This window comes from Cricetulus griseus (genome assembly GCF_003668045.3).
Source record: "Cricetulus griseus strain 17A/GY chromosome 1 unlocalized genomic scaffold, alternate assembly CriGri-PICRH-1.0 chr1_1, whole genome shotgun sequence".
NCBI classification, from domain to species: Eukaryota; Metazoa; Chordata; class Mammalia; order Rodentia; family Cricetidae; genus Cricetulus; species Cricetulus griseus.
In genome coordinates this window covers 212934424-212956277 of record NW_023276807.1, presented here as the reverse complement: position 1 = coordinate 212956277, position 21854 = coordinate 212934424, and the positions used below count along the sequence as shown (strand labels likewise).

The 21854-nt window shown below is 43.3% G+C and overlaps 1 protein-coding gene across 1 annotated transcript; it reads right to left on the bottom strand.

Annotated features, from left to right (window-relative positions):
- Window positions 1–456: 456 nt before the first annotated feature.
- On the bottom strand, window positions 457–8203 carry Sap18 (Sin3A associated protein 18). The gene is made up of 4 exons (XM_027390456.2): window positions 8042–8203; window positions 7794–7903; window positions 3407–3529; window positions 457–3097 (listed from the first exon to the last, which is right to left on the bottom strand). The coding sequence occupies exons 1-4, from the start codon at window positions 8168–8170 to the stop codon at window positions 2944–2946; spliced, it is 516 nt and encodes a 171-aa protein (XP_027246257.1). The 5' UTR covers window positions 8171–8203; the 3' UTR covers window positions 457–2943.
- Window positions 8204–21854: the final 13651 nt, after the last annotated feature.

Here is a 21854-nt window from a genome sequence, read left to right as displayed (position 1 = left end):
AAAAATTGGGTGAGAAGCCAAGGGCGTTGCTTGTTTAATGTGAAGGACCCTGCATTTGATGCCTAGCACCACAAAAGCCCTTCATTTAACAGTCCTTTATCTGGAGGAGAAATGTCACCTCCCATTTTTGGAGATGGCAAGCTCACACTATCACTAGAATTGTACCACGTAGTTTCAGCAATTATTTCATGACACTTATTCTTTTCATCCTTAACCCCCCCACACCTGTCTCTGATCTTTGTATTTAATTTACCTGTTGTCACTGCTGGAAAGCTTGAATGGAGTGAATTAGAAACACTGCAAGTTTTCAGCCAGTTTCTAAGTACTTTCGCAAAGTTCACCTCATTCATATTCAAATTATTCCAGTTGGTTAAAACCAGACCTGTAAATCCAATAGCAGGATGGTCAGTTCAAGGCCATCCTGATCTACATAGAGTTCCAGGACTACAGTAGAGATACCATCTCAAAAGTTTTTATTTACGTTACTGTACATGAATTTCCCTGGAAGTGTTAAAAGCAGCTGAATAGGGTTAGGACGTCCGAGCACCCAAGGTGCAGAGCAGAGGTTGCAGGCAGTGCTTCCCTCTTTGAAAATAACTGACACTGAGCCTTGTGCCAAGTCGAAGTCACCTGGCTATGCAAGCCAGTCAGTGGAAGTGGAGGCAGGCAGATCCATGAGTTCAAGGCCAGCTTGGTTTACAGAGCAAGTTCCAGGACAGCCAGGGCTATGCAGCAGAACCCTGTCCAAGAAACAAAACCAAAAAGTTTCACCACAGCACCCTTCCAGGGTAATGACTATGTTAACATTCCCAGACAAATTACTAAAGTGATTTAAGTGTTTACTATTAAAAATGCTTTGTGCTGGGTATGGTCCCGCATGCCTTTGATCCCAGGATAGAAAGCAGAGGCAGGTAATATCTCTAACAATAAGTCTTTCCGCCAGGCCGCCCTAAGTTCCGCCCACCGCCACGTTAAGGTCCCAAGTAACACAAACAGACTTATATTAGGCACAAATGCTGCTTAGCCAAATGACTAGGATTTCTCATCTGCTAGCTCAGTCTTAAATTATCATAAACCTGTTTATTTTATAAGACTTATCAGACGCCAGCAGCAAGCGTCCTGTCTTGCCGGGCTCACATGGTTACTGTGCTTTCTCCTACCTTTCCCAGAATCCTTTTTGACTCCTAGTCCCACCTATCTTGTTTTCCTATTGACCAACAGTACTTTATCAACCAGTAAGACAATCATATACACAGGACACCCCCCCCCCCCAAAATCAGATCTATGAATTCTATTCTCAAAAACAAGGGCTACGGAGAACACTTGCTGCTTCTGCAGAGGACTGACTCCATTTGGTTCCCAGCATCCACATGCAGCCTTACTAGGTGTCTGCAATGCCAGTTCTGGGGGTCTGAAACTACCCTCTGACCTCTGAAAGGCCCATGCATACACCCAAAATAACAAAATTATGTCAAGTTGCTCTTTGGGCTAGTGAGATGGCTCAGTGGGTAAAGGAGCCTTTACCAAGTGTGACCACCTGAGTTTGATCCTGGGGACTCAATGGTGGAAGCAGAGAACCAACACCCAAAGTTGTCCTGACTCATAGTCCCTTCCTCCAAATAAATACTTGTAATTTTATCTTCGGTTTTAGCTTACTGCCCCTAGGGATTTCCTTATTTGGGGGAGAAAAGAATCCAGTGATTTTGTCTTCAGAGAATGGTTACCTGGTCAAGATTAATCCTAAAAAATACTTTTAGCTTATTTCATTGCCAACCCTAGGAAATCACAGCCATTGACAAGTGTTTAAGACAACAAACCAGACAGGCAGTCATTCTACTGCTCTTAACCACCTTTAAGGTGGAAACTATAGCCAAGTATTTTAAGATTGGAGTTTGTAATTGTGTATGAATTCAGTAAGGCAGGGTCAGGTCAGTATTTCAAATGCCTGCCCTGAACTCAAGCAAGTACAGCCTTACCAGCCAAGAGTCAGTCCCCGCACCGCAGCCGAGGTTTTTAGGCGGTACTTGGCAGTATGTTCTGTACAGTCCTGGCACACACAGCTAAGCTGTCCTATACAAGCTGGAAAGTGGTAGAACAAATCCAGTTCTTCATGTCAGAGAATAACTATTTAGCTCTCTTCCTCCTCCCTTGCCCTTCACACACACATCAGCATGACTGACCTGCTCTGCCATCTCTCCTGCCCTGCAGGTCCTACTCTAAAGCTTTTACAGCTTTCCAGCACTTCACAGGACTGCTTCCTTCCCTCTCCCTCCATTCTCAGCTCTTCAAGGTAAACCTTGATTGAACCTTAGGCTTTGGCTCATTTCTTCTCTTCAACACATGCATGGTGCTATAGTCAGGAGTGGGTCAGATCCCCTAGGACTGCAGTTAGAGTTGTGAGCCATCATGCAGATGTTGGGTGGGGCCTGGGTCCTCTGCAAGAGTAGCAAGTGTTCTTAAACTGAGCCGTCTCTCTAGCTCTTGCCACCTATTTTATTTTGTTATTTAAGCGAGCCAAGCTTTTCCAACACAAGATGGTTTTTTCAACGTCTTATTCACACACGCCTATAGTCTAATACCACAAACTGACTGTACCATTTTATACAACCCCATGGCTTTCTTGTTCTGCCTCTTGAGGGCTTAAAATGCCCTCATGGTTGAGACTCTGTTCCCAGGTCTCCATTAACTTCACACCTGGGCTAATTGCACACATGTATTTCACAACAGTTTTACACAGAATGCTAAGAGCACTTTTCGTATTTTACAGGAGGACTTAAAACATACAGACTTTAATATACCAAAGTACATCCAACTCTAATTCCTAAATAAATGTGTTACAATTTGCTTAAAATTTAAAGGCTTAATGGCAAGGTTCAAGGGAGGAAAAGATTAAGTTTATTTTACAAACTGGCTGAAAAATAACTTGAAGAAAGTCAATAGAATTTAGTACGGTCTCATCCGTCCTGAAGGAGGTGCTCGATTTGGAGGAGTGATGGCTATGTCCAGATAATCCCCTATTTGGAACTTCTGTGACTGCAGGGTCATGGAGTCATCAGTGCCCTTCCTGCCAGACATGGTGCTGCCAATCTCCTTAACTCTGCAGTGAAGGAAATCAGCCGTTAATAGACTAGAACTGCATCGATGGAACAGTATAGACTACAGAGAACATGAAATGGTCTCTACACAACAGATTTCCAGAATTTAAGCACTACATTCAAGCTAAGCCAGATCTGAATATAAGCCTATAGACACCACCACTAAAGAGAGTATCCTAAAGCCAGGCATGGTATCATATGATATGCCTATAATTCCAACACTGAAGCCTGAAATAGACTGATAACTTCATCTTGTCAGAAAAGGGTCCTGCAAACTCCAGAGAGTACAGAAATAGTAACAAGTCACCTACCGATATCCAGGTCGTTTAAGATCCATAAAAACAATTGCAAAATTGAAGTGTGTGCCCTTCTTTCTGGCTTCTGGGTAGACTTCCTTTACTAAACTAGTCAGTTCTTTCAAGGTTGCATCCATCCTAAGGTTTTTGAAAAGATAATACGATTAATAAACATTAGTGTAACAGGGACATAAAAAACAGCAAGTTGTACATCCTTGAGTTGTATTCCAGGGCCTCACACTATATGAATTACCCACAAGATGGCCTGGCAGGGAAAAGGCAATTTGTGGCACAATCCTGGCAAACCGTGTCAACCCAAATAAAGGTCAGGAGAGTACCAACTCCACAGTTGTCCTCTTGACCTCCTCAAGCATTTCATGGGATGTGGGCAAACACACACAAGTAATAATTAAAAAATTATTTGCCTCTGAATATTTCCTGTGCTGGCCTCAATGCTAAAAATATCAATAACTCTTACTGCAAGAGTTTAAGGAGATTCCCACATAACCACTTCTGAAGCTACACAGCATCATCTGGCTCAGTGATGTACTTACCCACAAGTAACCAGTCCAAGTTATTCAACTGCACAAATTAACTGTTTAATTTCTAAGATATATAATCTCATACAATGCAGCCTCTAAAACTAGAATGCATCTTAGAATCAATGTGCTGGGATAGCATCTTCATAAGGATATGAAATTTCTTATTCTCTAATAGAATCTTGATGGAGGCAGGCAAGAAGGCTTAGCAAGTATCATTGCTTGCTGCCAAGCCCGATGACCTAAATTCGATCCATGGAGCTCACATGATAGAACAGAGAAGTAGCCTGTCCTCTGTCCTCCACACATGTACCATGACACTCCCATACACTACATATACACAGAAAAGTGTAATGAAAATTTGCCAGTGAGATGGCTCAGTAGGTAAAGGCACTTGCTGCACAAGACTGTTGTCCCAAGTTCAATCCCCAGAATTCTTAAGTAAATGTGGAGAGAAAATATCCCAAAAGATGCCCTCAGCCCTCTACAAGTGATGTAGTACTTGCACAGTGCACAACACAAAATAATAAAAAATGATTTTTAAAACTTATGTGGAAAGTTCATTGGGGGAAGGGAAGGGAGAGTGGGGAGAGAGACAAAGACAGAAAACGGCAGGAAGAGAACAAAAAAATGATTTATTTATTTTTTTTTTTAAAGATGGAATGAATCCTAAAGCCAAGGACATGAAATTTTGGGTCCTTTTACAACACAAGCCATTAACTTAAAAATTCTTATCTAAACAGAAACAGAGGAGTGGATGGGGGGGGTGGCAGAAGGCAATGCAAGGAGAGGAGTGAGGGGAAACTGCAGCTGAGATGTAAAATAAATACAACTTAAAAAAACTTCTGAACTCAGAACTAAAAATAGTCTTTTGGACTAATATAACACAATCTAGAACAAAGGAACTGAAAATGTAAACATTTTAGCAATGTTTTAACAACCTCGTTCACATATTGTTTTTGCTCATAACAACAAGAAAAGTGAAATGCAAGGTCTAAACTTAAAACAGCATTTTGTGCAAAGTGCTGGGGGAAAATGGCAGAACACTAGACACTTGAGAATTAGAACACTGATGTAACAGCATCAAGGAAAAGAACCAAAGAGCCCATTGCATTTCTACTGTGAACTGTACAATCAATTTCCACACCACCATATTCAAATACATGGAGTGAAAATACCAAAGATGACCAACCACACTGTCCTCCATTTTCTATTCCAAATATTTCAATATTCCTGTAATAGAATTTGCTCTTCCAGAACATGCCCTTCTGCTAGTCCAATTTAATTAAAAAAAAAAAAATACCACCACCCTAGTTAAAGCTGTCGAAGTCAGGTTCTTGTTCCCAAGTTCTTGTTCCCAAGCAACGTACTACTGAGCTACACCCTCAGCTCCAATCTATAAACTGCTGTGAAGTGCCACCTGTTGTCACCTCTAGGGAAGGGTCTCACTGCATGAACAGTACAGCCCAGCATGCCAATGCCTGACACCTGATAAGTCCCAGTCTGTCAAGCTAATAAGTGACTTATAGGTGTCATAGTCACCAAGAAAGACATTACTTGTATTATCATACTTTGCTCACAAAGATACAAGCTCAGCAAAGGCTCACCCAAGCTGGCATTCCTCCATTGCTACAGGCATGGCCACCTGTTTCCTCCCCACTGGGAACAAACAGAGCAGTGGTAAACACAGTTAAGCAGAACAAAGAAGTATGTATACAAACCAAAAACAGGAAAAGATATTTCTAGAAATAAGCTGGAAGGTCTCCCTTATCTTTTGCCACGGCAATGTTCCAGACCAAAGGCCATTTTATGCATTGCAAGAATGCATACATATTACTTTTCTAGAATGCAATGAATTATAGCCCAATCAAAATATAACCAGTGCTATTAACATCACTGTGGACCTCTCTGCACATGTATGCAATACAGAATTAAAGAGGGATTTTGGAAAAGATTTATTTTTTGTTTTATGTATATGAGTACTCTACTTGTATATATATGTATGTGCACTGTGTGTGTGCCTAGCGTCTATGTGGGCCAGATGGGTGCTTTGGATGACACTATAGCTAGAGTAACAGGCTGCTGTGGGCTCCCTAACATGGGTGCTGGGAACTGAACTCTGGCCCTCTGTGAGCACTATTATCCACTCAGATCTCTCTCCAGAACCTAAAACCCATTTTTTTTTCTTTTTTCAAAATGGGGTTTCTCTGTGTAACACCCTGGCTATCCTGCTGTCCTGGAACTCACAGGATTCACCTGCCTCTGCCCAAGTGCTGCAATTAAAGATGTGCACCACCACCACCTTGAGGCCTAACTAAAAAACAAATGTTTAAGAGATATCACGGGGGTTGTGAGGAGTGGTGCTGAAGAGCTGTCGTGGCAGTTAAGAGCACCTGACGCTCTTGCAAAGACCTTGTTTCAATTCCCAGCACTGACATGGCAGCTCACAACCATCTGTAACTCCAGTTCCAGGGACCCAACACCCACTTCTGACCTCAGTGGGCACCAGGCATTCATGTGGTACACACACATACATGCAAGCAAAACACCCATACACATAAAAAAAAAATTAAAAATTGAAAAAAAATCATATTGAAACTATGACACAAAAATATACAGTTCATCCTATGTATATTTCAAGTAAAATCTTATTTTCTCAGATAACTGTAGTTCACTGTGTAGTCAAGTGAGCGGTAAAACGTCAGAAATAACAACTCACACTATTACCTTATGTAATTTTGCAGGTGAGTTTTACTTTGTCAGAATTCATATTCTATTCTGCAATTAAATCTGAAATTTTAAATTTTGCCTCCAGTGAACTTCAAGGCTGGCATAAACTCTGAGGTGAGATAACGAACTTTCTTTTGTTTTGAGGCGATCTTTTAAAAACTAAATAAACTTACAGTCCGGGTGGGCCTGAATTTATCAGCCAAAGTCCTAAGGGGACATCCTGAAAGATGGGCACAGGTTCTAAGTAAACACTACATTCCTTTTTTAAAATAAAAACTGTGAATTTTGCAAGATTTTGATATCCCCGTGATTCTGGAACAATCTCTACAAATATAGATAACCCTGTTTGAAAAGCTCATCACTGTATAGAGAGGCAGTATGTTATATCCTCAGGATATAAGGAAAGTCCTGGCAAGTTGGAAATCTTATTTGTTGGGAGACATGAATAGTTGTTTTTGTTTGTTTGTTTGTTTGTTTTGGGGGGAGGTTGAGACAGGGTCTCTGTGTAGCCCTGGCTGTTGTGGACTTCATCATGTAGACCAGGCTGGCCTCGAACACTGATCCACCCGTAATAAGAAATGACCGCTCGCTTAACAGGTGCAGAATTTATAGTATTGAGGTGTGTGGAAGGATTTTAGAAGTAGACGTCGCACAACTTTGAAAAGTTAAAGTGGCAAATTTCGTGTTGTTTTACCACTACAAATATAAGTTTTTACCGCTCTTCAAAAGCCATTGCGATGTTAACCCAACACAATATGAAGGAAACGTTTGTATGGTCCTAGCTGAGGCGGCAGCAAGGCAGTCAACGCAGAGATAAAACGTGTTAAGTCGTCTTCACTAAACCACCACCACAAGAGCCTAAATTTACACCATGGGCCAGAGCAGAAAGGACTGGGGTTTGCTGGCGCTCTTTTAACTTGTGGTGCTGCGATACTCGAGGCTTCTTCATACCGCCAGCGCTTGAGAACAAGCCCCGGTCACCTACCATCTCACGATGGCATTTTAGTCTACCTGCGTGTCGCCACTGCTAACAGCGCTCCGAGGCGGGCGGGCGGGCGGGCCGCGTCCCTCCCTCCTTCCCTCCCTCCCTCCGCAGAGCCCGGCCCCCGCAAGGCCCCGGTCGCGCGGCTCACCAGGTGTAGATCTGCAGCTCGCTCGAGGGCACGTTCCCGCGGGAGAACTCGTCCATCCTGTGGTGGCGGCCGTTGTTGGTGGTGAAGACCCGCAGCAGGAGCGGGCAGGTCTGGGGACAAGCGGGACTAGCTCAACGCTCGGCCGCGCCGCCCGGCCTTCCCGCCCACCGGCCCGCAGGCCGCGCCCGCCCCCGCCCGCCCGCCCTGCCTCCGGCCGGCTGTGCCCCGCAGCGGCCCGCGGCCCGCACCTTCTCGCGGTCGATCGGCTTCTCGGGCTCCTTCTTAATCTCCTCCTGGGTAACGCGCGATTCCACCGCCATCTTCCTCCTTCGGCCCGGGAGACGCTCGCCCTGACCTCCGACCCCCGCAGCGAGCATGAGCGAGTCGTCTCTCGCGAGGAAAGGCACGAGGTTTTATAGCGGGCGAGTGGCGGGGCGGGGCGTCGGTCGGCGCAAGCGCACTTCCCCTGTGAGCGCACCCACGGCGCGCCTGCGTGTTGCCCCGGGGAGGGGGCGGGACACACGCATGCGCAGTGTCTACCCCCCGGGCTCTAGAAAAAGTTGTCCTGTCTGCTTCACGTCAGCGTTCACAGCCCAGGTAGCCTAAACGTACGTTTTCGAAAATGTGCAGCGAATACGAAAATCTTAAGAACAGTCAGGTGGTTTGTAAAAAATATGGGCAAGGTAGATATCGGTGATAAAAGGGGAAGGGACTCCTAAGGTACTGCAAGGCCCGCAGAGAAATGATGCCTTTTCTGTAGGAGGTGATGAAACTTGTCTGTGCTGGGGAAGGGAATGCATTGGACTCTTGGTTTTTTAGAGACAGGGTTTCTCTGTGTAGCTTTGGAGCGTATCCTGGCATTTGCTCTGGAGACCAGGCTGGCCTGGAACTCACAGAGTTCCACCTGCCTCTGCCTCTGCTGGGATTAAAGGCGTGCGCCACCAACGCCGGGCTGCATTGGACTCTTATGTCACACAAAATTCAAGTGAGTCAGACCGGGTGGTGGTGGTGGCGCACGCCTTTAACCCCAGCACTCGGGAGGCAGAGGCAGGTGGAACTCTATGAGTTCCAGGCCAGCCTGGTCTCCAGAGCGAGTGCCAGGATTAGGCTCCAAAGCTAAAAATTTGGAGCCCCTATCTGGGGGTAAAAGTTGAAGGATCAGAGAAGCAGAGCGGCCAGCCACTGGCGTTCTTACCTCCACCAATGCTCAGACCAAAGGGGTGATCCTGTCCTCAGAAGGCCTCCTCAGACTGCACAGTTCCTCAGACTACAATAAGCTCCTGTCTCCTCCCACCTTATATTCCTCCCTGTGCAGGGACCAAAGGCATGGGATCCCAAATGCTGTGATCACCTTTGTATGAGCTGTTTCTCTTTAGGACTGGATCAGTTTCCTGTAGCTCAGGGTGGCCTTGAACTCACAGAGATCCATCTCCTCTGTCTCCCAAGTGCTGGGATTGAAGGTGTGTGCCACCACTGCCTGGCCTCTATGGCTAACTAGTATGGCTAGCTCTGCACTCTGATCTTCAGGCAAACTTTATTAGATCCTAAACAAAATACCACCACACCATGTCTCAAAAAAAAAAAAAAACCCAAAAAACAAAAATAAGCAAAAAGAGTGAATCAAAGACCTAAATGAAGTGCAAAACCAGGAGCTTTTGGGGGGAAATAACCTAGACTATCTCCTGGATTGTGACCAGAAATATATACTACAAAAGTGCCGGCCGAGGAAGATCGACAAAACCTTCACAATATGCTGTACAGAGAAAAAAGTAAACCACATAGTACCAGAGGTATTGGGGAGGCATGTGACTGTGAAAGCAACTATCCCAAGTATAAACCAGGCAAACAAAAAAAAAGCCCCAGTGAAAAATGAGTCTTAGAAAAAACTGGGCAGTTGCTTTGAAAATGAAATCTAAAGCAGCAACAAGTACATACAGTTCTGAAGCTCATTATTAATCCAGGGCGTTTGTTAAAGCTGTAGTGACCACTTTTAATAGTTTGGTTTTTAGAACAAATTGGATGTACTGAATTGGCAAAAGTTAGAAACCAACAATAGCACTGTTGGACTTGGAACTTCTGCACTGTGGTGGGAGGCACGCTGGTGCACACACTCTGGATAACTTAGGGTTATTTGGTAGTTATCCCTCATCCTAACAACTCCTTGGTATTTAGACTCTTGAGAACATCTTTGCTCGAGTGTGTCGAGAGACATTACAAGATTGCTCTTCTCACAGAGGACCAGATGGGTTCCCTGCACCTACATGGCTACGTGTAACTCCAGTTCCAGAGGATCACATACACGCAGTCAAAACATCCAAACACATAAAATAAAAATAAATCTTTTAAAAGGATTAGGGTTTTCTTAACTTCAGACAAAGGCTGCTCTAGTAGAGAGGGTCAGCCAGGCCTCACATCCTCTCTTTAGGACCCCTTTCCCCAAACCACTGAGCTCCTAGTGGTTAACAGAGTCAAAACAGGGTAGGACGATAGGATTCACTTGCTACATCTCAGCCTAATTTCCCATCTAGTACCTTCACTAATCTGTTATAATCAGAGACCCTTCCCCTAATAGAAACATCTCTAATTGAAGGGTTTTCCTTGGTTCTGGGGCTGCTACCATATTCCAGCTTCCTCTGCTGTGAGTGGCCAGTCTCATCTCTCTATCAAATCTGGAAAGAGTTTTTATTATTTAAAACGTTATCCATATGAGGCTTTGTGGGGGGTAGATTTTTCTGGTTTTGTTTGCTTGCTTGCTTGTTTGTTTGTTTGTTTTAGATAGTTTCTCACCATGTAGATCAGGCCGGCCCTGAAATACACAGAGACTTGCTACCTCTGACACACCAGATGATTTAATGGAAAGCAGCTTTATAAGGAAGTCCCAGTTCTCTTGGGAAGTAGAGGCAAGAAGATCAGGAGTTCAAGGACACCCTTGGCTATTTAGTAAATTCACAGCCATGAGACACTGTGTGTGTGTGTGTGTGTGTGTGTACACACTTGGTGGCACTGCCTGTAATTCTAGCACTTGGGAGACAGAGACTGAAGGAGAATTATGAGTTCAAGATCATGTTTAGCTACATAGTGAGTTTGAGGACAGCCTGGGCTCCATAAAACCATCAGGAACAGTCTATGTCTATCAATAGGATATTAATTCATTGAATTGTCATACACTATATTCTAGTCCATCATCTTAACCACTCGGCAATGTCTACTATACACTATATTCTATAAAAGCTTTTGAACAATCAAAGCATGGTGGGGACAAGCCTGGGGTAATGCCAGCACTGGGGAAGCAGGAGGACTGTAGACCATGCTAGCCTTGAACAGAGAGCCACCTGCCTCTACCTCCCAAGTGCCAGGATTTAAGTGTGTGCCCCCACACCCTGTTTAAGGTTATTATTTTAATGGTATATTCAAGCTGTGAGTGGTAGCACACACCTGTAATACCAGCAGTTAGGATGCTAATGTAGGGAGATTGCTATGAGTTTAAGGCCATTCTGGTCTGAGTGACCCTGTTCAAAAAGGAGGAGGAGAGGTAGCCAGCTCAGTACATGAAGGTACTTGCAAGCAAGTCTGACAGCCTAAGTTCAAACTCATCCCTAGGACCTATAGGGTAGGAGAGAGAATCAGCTCCCATAAGTTGTATACACACACACACACACACACACACACACACACACACACTCACACACACACCACACACAGACACATTCTCTCTCTCTCTCTCTCTCTCTCTCTCTCTCTCTCTCTCTCTCTCACACACACACACACACATACCACATACACACACACAACCACACACACACTCTCTCTCACACACACACACTCACACACACACACCACACACACAGTCACACACACAGACACAGAGACACACACACAGACCCATACACACACACCACACACACACACTCACACACAGAGACACACACAGACACATTCACTCACACACACACACCACACTGTAATTGAAAAAAAGGAATAAAAGCATATTCATAATTTTTGCTGTTGTGGAGCGATCTTTGTACACTGTAAATGTGTATTGCTCTCATTGTTAATAAAAAGCTGATTGGCAGACAACCTCCAAAGTAATACAGAGAAACCTTGTCTCCAAAACAAAAGGGGGGGTGTGGGGGGAAGCTGATTGGCCGATAGCTAGGCAGGAAGGGATTGGGTGAAATAGTCTGACACAGAGAGAATGCTGGGAAGAGGAGGGTACAGTCAGAGGAGTTGCCAGCAAATGCAGGGAGAAGCAAGATGGGCATGCCATGCTTAGAAGGTACTAAGCCACATGGCAAAACATGCATGAGAAATACTGGTTAGAGCCAGCAGGTGGTGGCCCACGCCTTTAATCCCAGCACTCAGGAGCCAGAGGCAGGTGGATCTCTGTGAGTTCAAGGCCAGCCTGGTCTACAAAGCTACACAGAGAAACCCTGTCTCAAAAAATCAAAATAAATAAAAAGAAATATGGGTTAATTTAAGTGTAAGAGTTAGTGATAAGCCTGAGCTATTGACTTAGCATTTCTATTTAATATTAAGTCTCTGTGTCAGTTATTTGGGAGTTGGTAGATGGAGCACAAAAACTTCTGCCAACAGTTTGCACCTTTCTGTATCAAATACTATACTATTAACAAAATAGCTCCACCAACAATAGAAGACACCTATGAAAGCAGAACATGGTGGGTGGCAATGCCTTTAATCCTAGCACTTGGGGGACAGAGGCAGAAGGGGTTTTGAGTTTGAGGGTAGCCTGATCTACAGATGTATGTAACAGCCCTGACTGTCCTGGAACTTACTCTATAGACCAGAGTGATTTCCACCTGTCTCTGCCTCCCAAGTGCTGGGATTAAAGGCATGCACCACCACCACGGGGGGCGGAGGTTGTAAGGTGTTGCCATGTAACCTCAAGTGTCCTAGAACTTTCAGTGACCATCCTGCCCAGGTGCACACCACTACTACACCAGATGCAAACTCAAACCACCATAAGGTCACATTTCATCCTGCTAGACTGGTCAAAATCTGGAAGTCTGACAGGCAAGCCCTGTGTCAAGGCCATGGATGAGGGAGTTCGTACAGACCGTACTCATCCAATTTGGAAAGGAAAGCCGACTGTAGAAAAACTAGTCACATATACACCTTAAGACCCCACTATTCCAGGGCTAGAGAGATGGCTCAGTGGTTAAGAGCACTGACTGCTCTTCCAGAGGACCCAGGTTCAATTCCCAGCACCCATGTGGCAGCTCACAACTGTCTGTAACTCCAGTTCCAGGGGATCTGATACCTTTACACCAATGCACATAAAGTTAAATAAATTATTTAAAAAAGACCCCACTATTCCATCCCTTATGTTTACCCCAGAAGAAAGTCACCGTGAACTTAGGGTGCCATATGGGCTAGCATTCTAGCATCTCTTGCATGATAATTGGAAGCCATTTTGGAAGTATATTCTGTTATATTTTTTTTTCAAGACAGGGTTTCTCTGTGTACCCTTGACTGTTCTGGGACTCACTCTGCTGACCAGGCTGGCCTTGAACTTACAGACATCTGCCTGCCTCTACCCCCCAAATGGCTGGGATTAAAGGCATGTGCCACCATTGCCAGGTTTAGGAGTATATTCTTAAACTGAAATAACACCAAAGGTGAATGTGAATAAGGAACACTATACTCTTTCAAGAGATACAAGAAAACAACTGGGTATTAGTGGAGCACACCTTTACTCCCAGCACTCAGGAGGCAGAGGCAGGCGGATCTCTGTGAGTTCAAGGTCACCCTGGTCTACAGAGCAAGTTCCAGGACAGCCTCCAAAATGATACAGAGAAACCCTGTCTCGAAAAACTAGAGGTGGGGGGGAGCAAGTATGAATAGACAGAGGGGCAGTCAATCTGTGCAAATCTCCAAAATAGGAAATCTCATCGGACCTTGCCTGGGGAAAGCAAGAAAATGCTCAGAGTAGTGTTGTCTGAGGTAAGTTCAGCTATACAGCTTGTGTGGGTCAGCTTGGCTTCTACAATGCTACAGTGTACCTCTGCACATTAGACAAGGGTTCGGGATTTTCATTGATCTGTCAAAATTTTTGGTTTTTTAAAAATGTACTTAAGATCCAGCAAGCAGGCAGTGTTCATTTTTTAAATGATATTTAAATTCCCTCCCCTGTTATATGATTCTAACTGTAAGTCTTTTGCAGACACACGAGGACACTGTTATCAATCAGTTAAAAAGGGAAATTCTGGAGCTACGAAAATGAAGAAACTCAAGGCCTTTTGTAGGTGACTTTGGGAGAGTTCTCTTCCTAGAGACTAGTTTTCCCTTGGGGATATTTCCAAATAACCCAGTGCTCACCAAAATGGCTTTTCCCAATACCATGAGGCAGTAAATCTGCAGCTGTTCTTTGGGGAGTTAGACCAGGTTAGAAAGATTGCTGAGCAAGCTTGATGACTTGAGTTCAAGCCCTGAAACCCACAGAATGATGGAAAAAAGAGGACCAAATGCACAAAATTGTACCCTGATCTCCACTCACATGTGAACAAGCAAAAATACAACAAACTATTTTAAAGAAATCTAAGTTTACTTTCAGCATCCTTCAATCCACTCCTCAGCTTTGTAGGAGCAGCTCTAAACACAAGTCTTTAGGTGTATGCAAGCTCTCTCTATATATTATTTGTTTATTTAGAATTTACACTAGCAAGCATTATGCTTCTGGATATATATTCAGAAGAATTAAAGCAGGGACTCCAACAGACACTTCCTTGGTGTGAACAGTGGCATTAGCCACAAGAGTCAATCTAGAAAGTCCCAAATAAGGCACTTTCACATAGGAAAAGACACGTGCTGGCTGAGCATAGTGGCTCTTTAATCCCAGGAAGCAGAGGCAGGAGGATCTCTGAGTTTGAGGCCAGCATGGTATACAGAGCTAGTTCCAGGACAGCCAGGGCTACACAGAGAAACCCTGTCCAAGTAAATAAATAATAGGAAGGAAGGAAGGAAGGAAGGAAGGAAGGAAGGAAGGAAGGAAGGAAGGAAGGACACACCCCAAGTATTTAGTTTTTAAAGGGAATAGCATAGCATTCTGGTTCTTGCTACCACACTGATGAGCTGTGAAACATGGTAAGTGAAGCAAACAGGACAAAGGACAAACAGGACTTTACTCACAGAGGCATTCAGAATTGTCAGATTCATAATACAGAGAGTAGAATAAAGGTTACCACGGGCTGGGGTTGGATGCAGTGGGGCATTATTGCTTAATGAGTACAGAGTTTGTGTTTGAGATGATGAAAACTTCTGATACAGATTGTAGTATTGGTCATACAACACTGTGAATCTACTTAATGACATTCAATTATGTACTCAAAAGGGTTAAAATATTGAAGTAAAACTTTATCATAATTTTATAGACTATCATAATTTTTAAATTAAAAAGGGAACATGGGGGTTTTATGAATCTTAAGTCATCAAACTCTCTACTATCTTTTCATAACCCTTTTTTTAACATGCCCCTCAGCAGCACCAATGAGGAAAAATCAGAATACACAGTGAGAGGTTTCTCCGATACCCAACAGCCAGCCACTGCAATTTCATACGGTTAAGATTTAAAAGCCTAGCTGCGTTCTGACAACAGCGAGCAAACCTTTGTGAACACTAGAATGTGTTTTTGTAGAGACCGAATGAAATGCATTATCCATAGATGTTCTGATTTAGAAAAGGTTGGGGCTATGCATTTGTGTCTCCCTGGGGTATATCTGTGGGGGACAGAGCATGCAGAATGCATAAACACAGCATTGTGGGATTCTGTCTCAGAGGCGCAGGTAAACAACCTCAGCAAAGCACGTTCCTGTTACCAAGAGGAGAAAAGCACATTTCCATCCTTCAGATCATTGGCTCTCAACCTGTGGGTCATGACCCCTTTGGGGTTGAAAGACCCTTCCACAGGGGTTACATCCCAGATATCCTGCCTATCAGATATTTACATTATGATTCATGACAGTAGCAACATTACAGTTATGAAGTAGCAACAAAAATAGTTTTATGATTGGGGTCAGCACAGTATGAGGAACTGTATTAAAGGGTCACAGCATTAGGAAGGTTGAGAACCGCTGCTCTGGAGAAATTGAGCCCACTTTGTAGTTAACTCTGGGCATTCTATGCAATAGCAGGTTAAGTGATGCCGCCATGGCCCATCTGATGCTCCTAATGGCCTTGCTGAGCTACACTCACAGGCCCTTACAACTGACTGGGGAGGGTTTTTAAATCCAAAATCCTCCATTTGTGGTCACGATTCTTGGTTGTCAACTTGACCACATTTGGAATTAATTAAAACCCAAAAATGGAGGGGCACAACTCTGAAGGTCCCTCCCCTTTGTTTTTTTTTTTTTTTTTTTTTTTTTTTTTTTTGAAACAGGGGTTCTCTGTGTGGCCCTGGCTGTCCTGGAACTCGATTTGTAGACCAGGCTGGCCTTGAACTGCAGAGATGCACCTGCTTTTGGCTCCCAAGTGCTGGGATTAAAGTCATGGGCCGCCACCGCCCAGCTCTGTGAGGGAATTTTGCTTACGCATTTGAAGTAGGATCATCTGCTTCTAATCCAGATCTTTGAGGCTGGTAGACCCACCTCTAATCTGGACCACACCTCCTGCTGGAAGGACATGGAAGAAGGAAGCTTGTTCTCCTTGCCTGCTTGCCCTCACCTTGCTAGCAAGTCCATTCCTTCACTTGCATTAGAGCCTGCTTCTTCAGGATTCTGCAGTATACGGAAGACCAGCCTCATGGAATGGACAACTACTGGACCCTTGGACCTTCCATTCATTGTTGGATTAGCTGGTCCAAAAACCAGAATTGAAGTCTAATAAATCCCACTCTAATAAATCCCCTTTCTATATATATTTATAGAGATATTCATTCTCTAAGTTCTGCTACTCTAGAGAACCATGACTAATACACCATTGTAATTTAGAGTAGTCAATTTCCATGCTAAGTCCTGCTGACCCTGCCACACCCCTAACTCACATTTCTGCAGCCAAGGGCCTCCCCTTAGTCCAGGACAATCACTCCTGCTGCCTCTTCAGTCTGAAGCAGTCTCCCCCAAGGTTCCTGCCCATCTGCAGTCTGCATTCACCCTGGGACAAAAGCCATGTCCTCAGAGAAGCGTTTCCTAGATTCTTTTTTGAGACAGTTTCAAAGGCTCTCCAGACTGCCTCAAACATGGTGAAACTGTCCTTGACTCCTGATCCTCCTGCCTCTGCTCACCAAGTACAGCTTTTGTCAGCACATACCACCAAGTCTAGCTCTTCTTACTTATTTTAAGGTAAAATTCTCCCTCCCTCTTCCACTGAGCCTTCCATTTATTTCTCATAGCATCTTTGCTTTCTGACTTCCTTGTTAGCATCCCTTGCTAGAATATGTCCCCCAGAACCCAGGCTGTGTCTCAGACCTGCATTTCAGCTCCTAGCCTTCCTCAAAACCTCGATCTGGGTAGGTGTCTGCTACAGGTTGTGGATATACTAAGAGAGGGGTTGGTGGCCAGTTGGACTAAAATAGGACCCTGGATGTGGACTTTGGAAACCCATTTCTCCAGACAGCTTCTCAGGTTGTTGTGAGGTCCTTTTGCAGCAGTGTGCCCAGTAACAATCTTTTTTTGCAGTAGATATTAACTCAAAGGAACAGAATAAAGCCCATTCTAAGAGTTTGAAGTCTCTCACTTCATCCCCAATGTTATGCATTTGGATGAATTGGGTTTTTCTTAATCTTTGGAATTGTATATTCAATAAATTCAATAAATAGATAAACAGAAATATACTAAATAGTTATTATAAAGTTTTTTAAATAAATGTTTGTTTACATTAAAATGCTATTACAAAAACCAGAATTGGAGTCTAATAAAACAAGGCACAAGAACTAAGGCAAAATTCATAAGAAGGTATATAAAGTTAATATATGATCATATTTTTTCATGTCCTTTGGAGGAGGAGGCACAAGAATTTAAATAGTAAACATTACTTTTAGAATATTGGCCATTATAAGGTAAAATCAATTTGATACAATAGGGCTATATCTTTTCCAGAAAACAAACTCTATTATTAATTCACATTTCTGAGTTACATTTTAATTATGTATCCACTTATATAGATATTTCTAATACATGAGACTTTAGATACTGAAAATTAAAGAAGTCAGCATACATACTAATTTGACCAAAATAAAAAGTACTATCTTCTCAGCATCTTTTGTTGGTATTTGAAGCCCCCAACTTTATGAAAAGGTAAGGCTGGCTATGTAGAAAGCTTTTCCCATTATGGTTGTTTCTAACAAACAACTATTGGGCGCAGAATGCAACAAAAATCAGTAGTCACTTTTTTTTTTGTCTTGTTTTGTGAGACAGGGTTTCTCGTGTAGCTTTGGAGGCTGTCCTGGAACTAGCTCTTGTAGACCAGGCTGGCCTCAAACTCACAGAGATCTGCCTGCCTCTGCCTCCCAAGTGCTGGGATTAAAGGCATTCGCCACCAACACTCGGCTTATTCTCACTCTTAATACATCTATGCTTTCATTATTAAAAGAAAAACAATCTGCAATACCAACATATTTATCAGAAGCAGGTTGTACAGTGCAATGATGAAAGTTTAATTGAACGTCCATTTGGCTGGACAAGTGGCACCTGCTTATAATTCTAGCACTTGAGGGGCAGAGGATCAAGAGTTCAAGGCCAGCCTGAGTGCACACTTAGCAAGATACTGTCTCAGAAATTAAAAAGACATTGAAGTTAGATATTTTTTAAAAATTTTCATTTAATGAATGACACATACATGACCCAACACAGTTACACATACACCAGAAAAATTAGCAAAAAGAATGTATATCATTCAGTGTACACAAATCCATGCCTTTGCAGTTATTTAGTCTAAGGCTTCACTCAGCAATCAGGAAAAAGATTAAAAAATTGTCTTAGAACATTTTTAGAAACACTTTTCTCTTTTTGGCTCCAAAGAATTTCACAATACATAAAAGTAGAGTACTCAGAATTGGTAATGAACTTTCACGGGTTCATATCCCCATCACCTGCTCTCACAATTCTTCCATACCATTGCTCTAGATAAAACAATATCAAAATGTCATTACATCACTAAAACAACTTTTTGGAGTCTTTGTTGTTTGGTTGTGTTTTTGGTTTTTTGCTTGCTTTGTGTTGTTCTTTTTTTTTTTTTTATTTTGTTTTGTTCTTTTGAGTCTCTACATAGCTCTGCCTGTCCTAGAACTCACTATGTAGACCAGACCAGCTTTGAACTCACAGAGATCTACCTACCTCTGCCTCCCAAGTGCTAGGATTAAAGGTGCCTACCATCACACCCAGTTCCTAAAGCAATTAGTGTTTAAGTTTATAGTATCAAGTTTATAGTCACCTGGAAGTTAAATTTTAAGTCTAAATCTCAAAATGGTCAATGTTAGTCAGTTAATCTTTTTTAAATATTTATTTTTGTTTTATGTCTGTAATTGTTTTGTGTGTGTGTGTGTGTGTGTGTGTGTGTGTGTGTGTGTGTGTGTGTGTGTATTCCACATGCGCCTGGTGCCTGTGGAGATCAGAAAAGGTAAAAATCAGTCAGATCCCTGATATTGAAGTTATGGATGTTTGTCAGTGCCATCTAGGTGCTGGGGGCTAAACCCAGGTCCTCTTGCTGTTAATCATGATTATATTTTTGTATGTTTATTTGTTTTTCACTTAGGTTTCTTTTTGTTTGTTTGTTTGGAGCAGGGTTTTGTTTGTTTGGTTTTTGGGTTTTGGTGTTTTTTTTTTTTTTTTTTGCTTTGTTTTTAATACTGGGTATCACTGTGTATTCTTGGCTTGCCTGGAACTCCCTGTGTAGACCTGGCTGACCTCAAATTCATAGAGAACTGGCTGCCTCTGCCCCCACCCCACCCCCCAGTGCTGAGATTACAGACTTGTGCTGCTATGCCTAGCTTGTTGTTGTTGTTTGTTAATCTTATGTCTCTTATCAGCTCTGAGTTTTAATTAAGAAATTGGGAATACTAAAACACCATATAATCTATTATAATGAGCAAAATCATCTTAAACAATTGGTATAGTGTCTACCATAATATAGGTACTCCAAGACAATGAGCCTTTATAATCATCATCAACATACCCTATGCAGATTCTGTGCCGTGGGAAATGAGGCAGGAAGACTGTGGTGTGAATCTTGCCAAGTTGATGAGACTTGGAATCACTATGGAGACATATCTCTGTGCATGCCAAGAATTACCTAGATTATATTCATTAACAAGACCCACCTTAGGCAGGCGATCATGGTGCATGTCTTTAATCCCAGCACTCAGGAGGCACAGGTAGGCAGACAGATCTCTGAGTTCAAGACCAGCCTGGTCTACACAGAGAGTTCCAGAATATGTAGGGCTACCCTGCCTGGAAACAAACATCATCAACAACAAAAAACCAAACTAAAATGACAGTTGCCATTCAATTTCGACATGGCTCAGCTGGACAGTTGTGCTAATTATTCATTTGATGTAGGACTCTGATGGGTCAACTGCTGGCCAGGGACAGCTCAAAGCCATTCATATCACACGCAGGGCTTCCAGGGTGTGAGCAGAAGCTGCAAAGCCCGTTGAGGACTTAGCTCATTAGCAGTGTAATTTCACCATTACAGCTTTCTGTTGGTGGAAGGAAGTTACAAGAGTGTGCCAGACTCTGGGAAGTAGAGGCAACATAAAAAAAATTCTCTTTTTCTGTGTGTGTGTGTGTGTGTGTGTGTGTGTGTGTGTGTGTGTGTGCACGTGCATACACTTGTATTCCTTGAAGAGGTATTTTAATATTTAAAAAATATTATTTATGGTTATGTGCGTGAGTGTATGCCAGGTGTGTGCAGGTGCTCTCAGATGCCGGAAGGGGGCATCAGATCCATTGGAGCTGGAGTTGCAGGCTGGTGTAAGTCACTCAACTTAGGGGCTGGGTGCCCAACTCAGATCCTCTGGAGAAGCACGGGGAGTTCATCTGAGCCAACTCTAGCTCCTCCTTGCATAATTGTTTTCATGAAGTACAACATCCCTTACTACAGTTTCACAAAGAGAGACTTGGTGGTTTTCCCACAGGTTTTTTCAGCAGACTCCAATGAGTGCAGCCTGTTTAAGTGTCCCTTCACAACTTCACTCTGTTCCCTACACCTGCTGGAAATTAGTCATTAGATTAAAAAACAGGTCAGATTTAAGTTTGAAGTTTAGGCCAAGAGTTTGTCACTGGCGTTGGGTGCACATTCAGTCATCGTGCCCACTCACCCACCTTCTGTGTATGGATTGCCCACGAGTGGTTTTGCATAGACAACAGACACACAATACTAGCATTCATGCTCTTTTTGTTTCCACCCATTGGCTGGACTGCCTTGTTACCCAGGTGCTGGAGTCTAATCCTTGGAAGTGTGGCCCACAGAGTAACTGTTGGGGTGGCGTGATAGGAGGTCCTGCTTTTGAAAAGATTAATGTAATTCTCATCAACCTCTAGTGATTTCTCCCCGGAGGGTTGTTTCCAATCCCGGGCCTGCTTTCCATACTGAGACATGGTTACATGTTCTTATCAGAGCTGAGCTCATGGCAGAATCATGTCCTTGAATCTATAACAATGGGCTGCATAGTAGCTGCCAGGGGTTCTGCCATAGTGATGAGGTGCTGACCATTGCACCAGCAGCACATATTAGGAAGGCAGAAGGAACACTGATTTCATCCTTTGATTACTAGTTTTCAAAAAAAAAAAGAGTCCCCAGTGTTCTTCAAAGATGACCAGTGGTGTCATTGTCATTATCTTTAATATCCACACTAATTCACTGATTTAAGCATTTATTTTAATGTGCTTCTTTGGCCAATAAACACTTTCAAGCTCATCCCAGAACTTTTTGACATCACCTTAAGTCTCTCTCAGCTTTCCCTGCAACCGAGCAGGAGGAGAAATTGCAGGTCTTTCCTCCTGCTTGCCCGAAGCTCTCCTGTCATAGAGGAATGCACAGGGACGCACTGTGCAAGATGAGCCGCATTGGAGCTACAGTATCCATGCTGGGTCCTGGCTCTGCTTGATAGTT

Bases quoted from the DNA above. Each gene is read 5' to 3' on its own strand.
- Sap18 (XM_027390456.2), bottom strand. From the start codon at position 8,170: ATGCTCGCTGCGGGGGTCGGAGGTCAGGGCGAGCGTCTCCCGGGCCGA. The intron at 3,530-7,793 runs GTGAGCCGCGCG...CAAAAACCTTAG, and splicing joins GAGCTGCAGATCTACACCTG to GATGGATGCAACCTTGAAAG. The intron at 3,098-3,406 runs GTAGGTGACTTG...CCTTCACTGCAG, and splicing joins CTTAAACGACCTGGATATCG to AGTTAAGGAGATTGGCAGCA.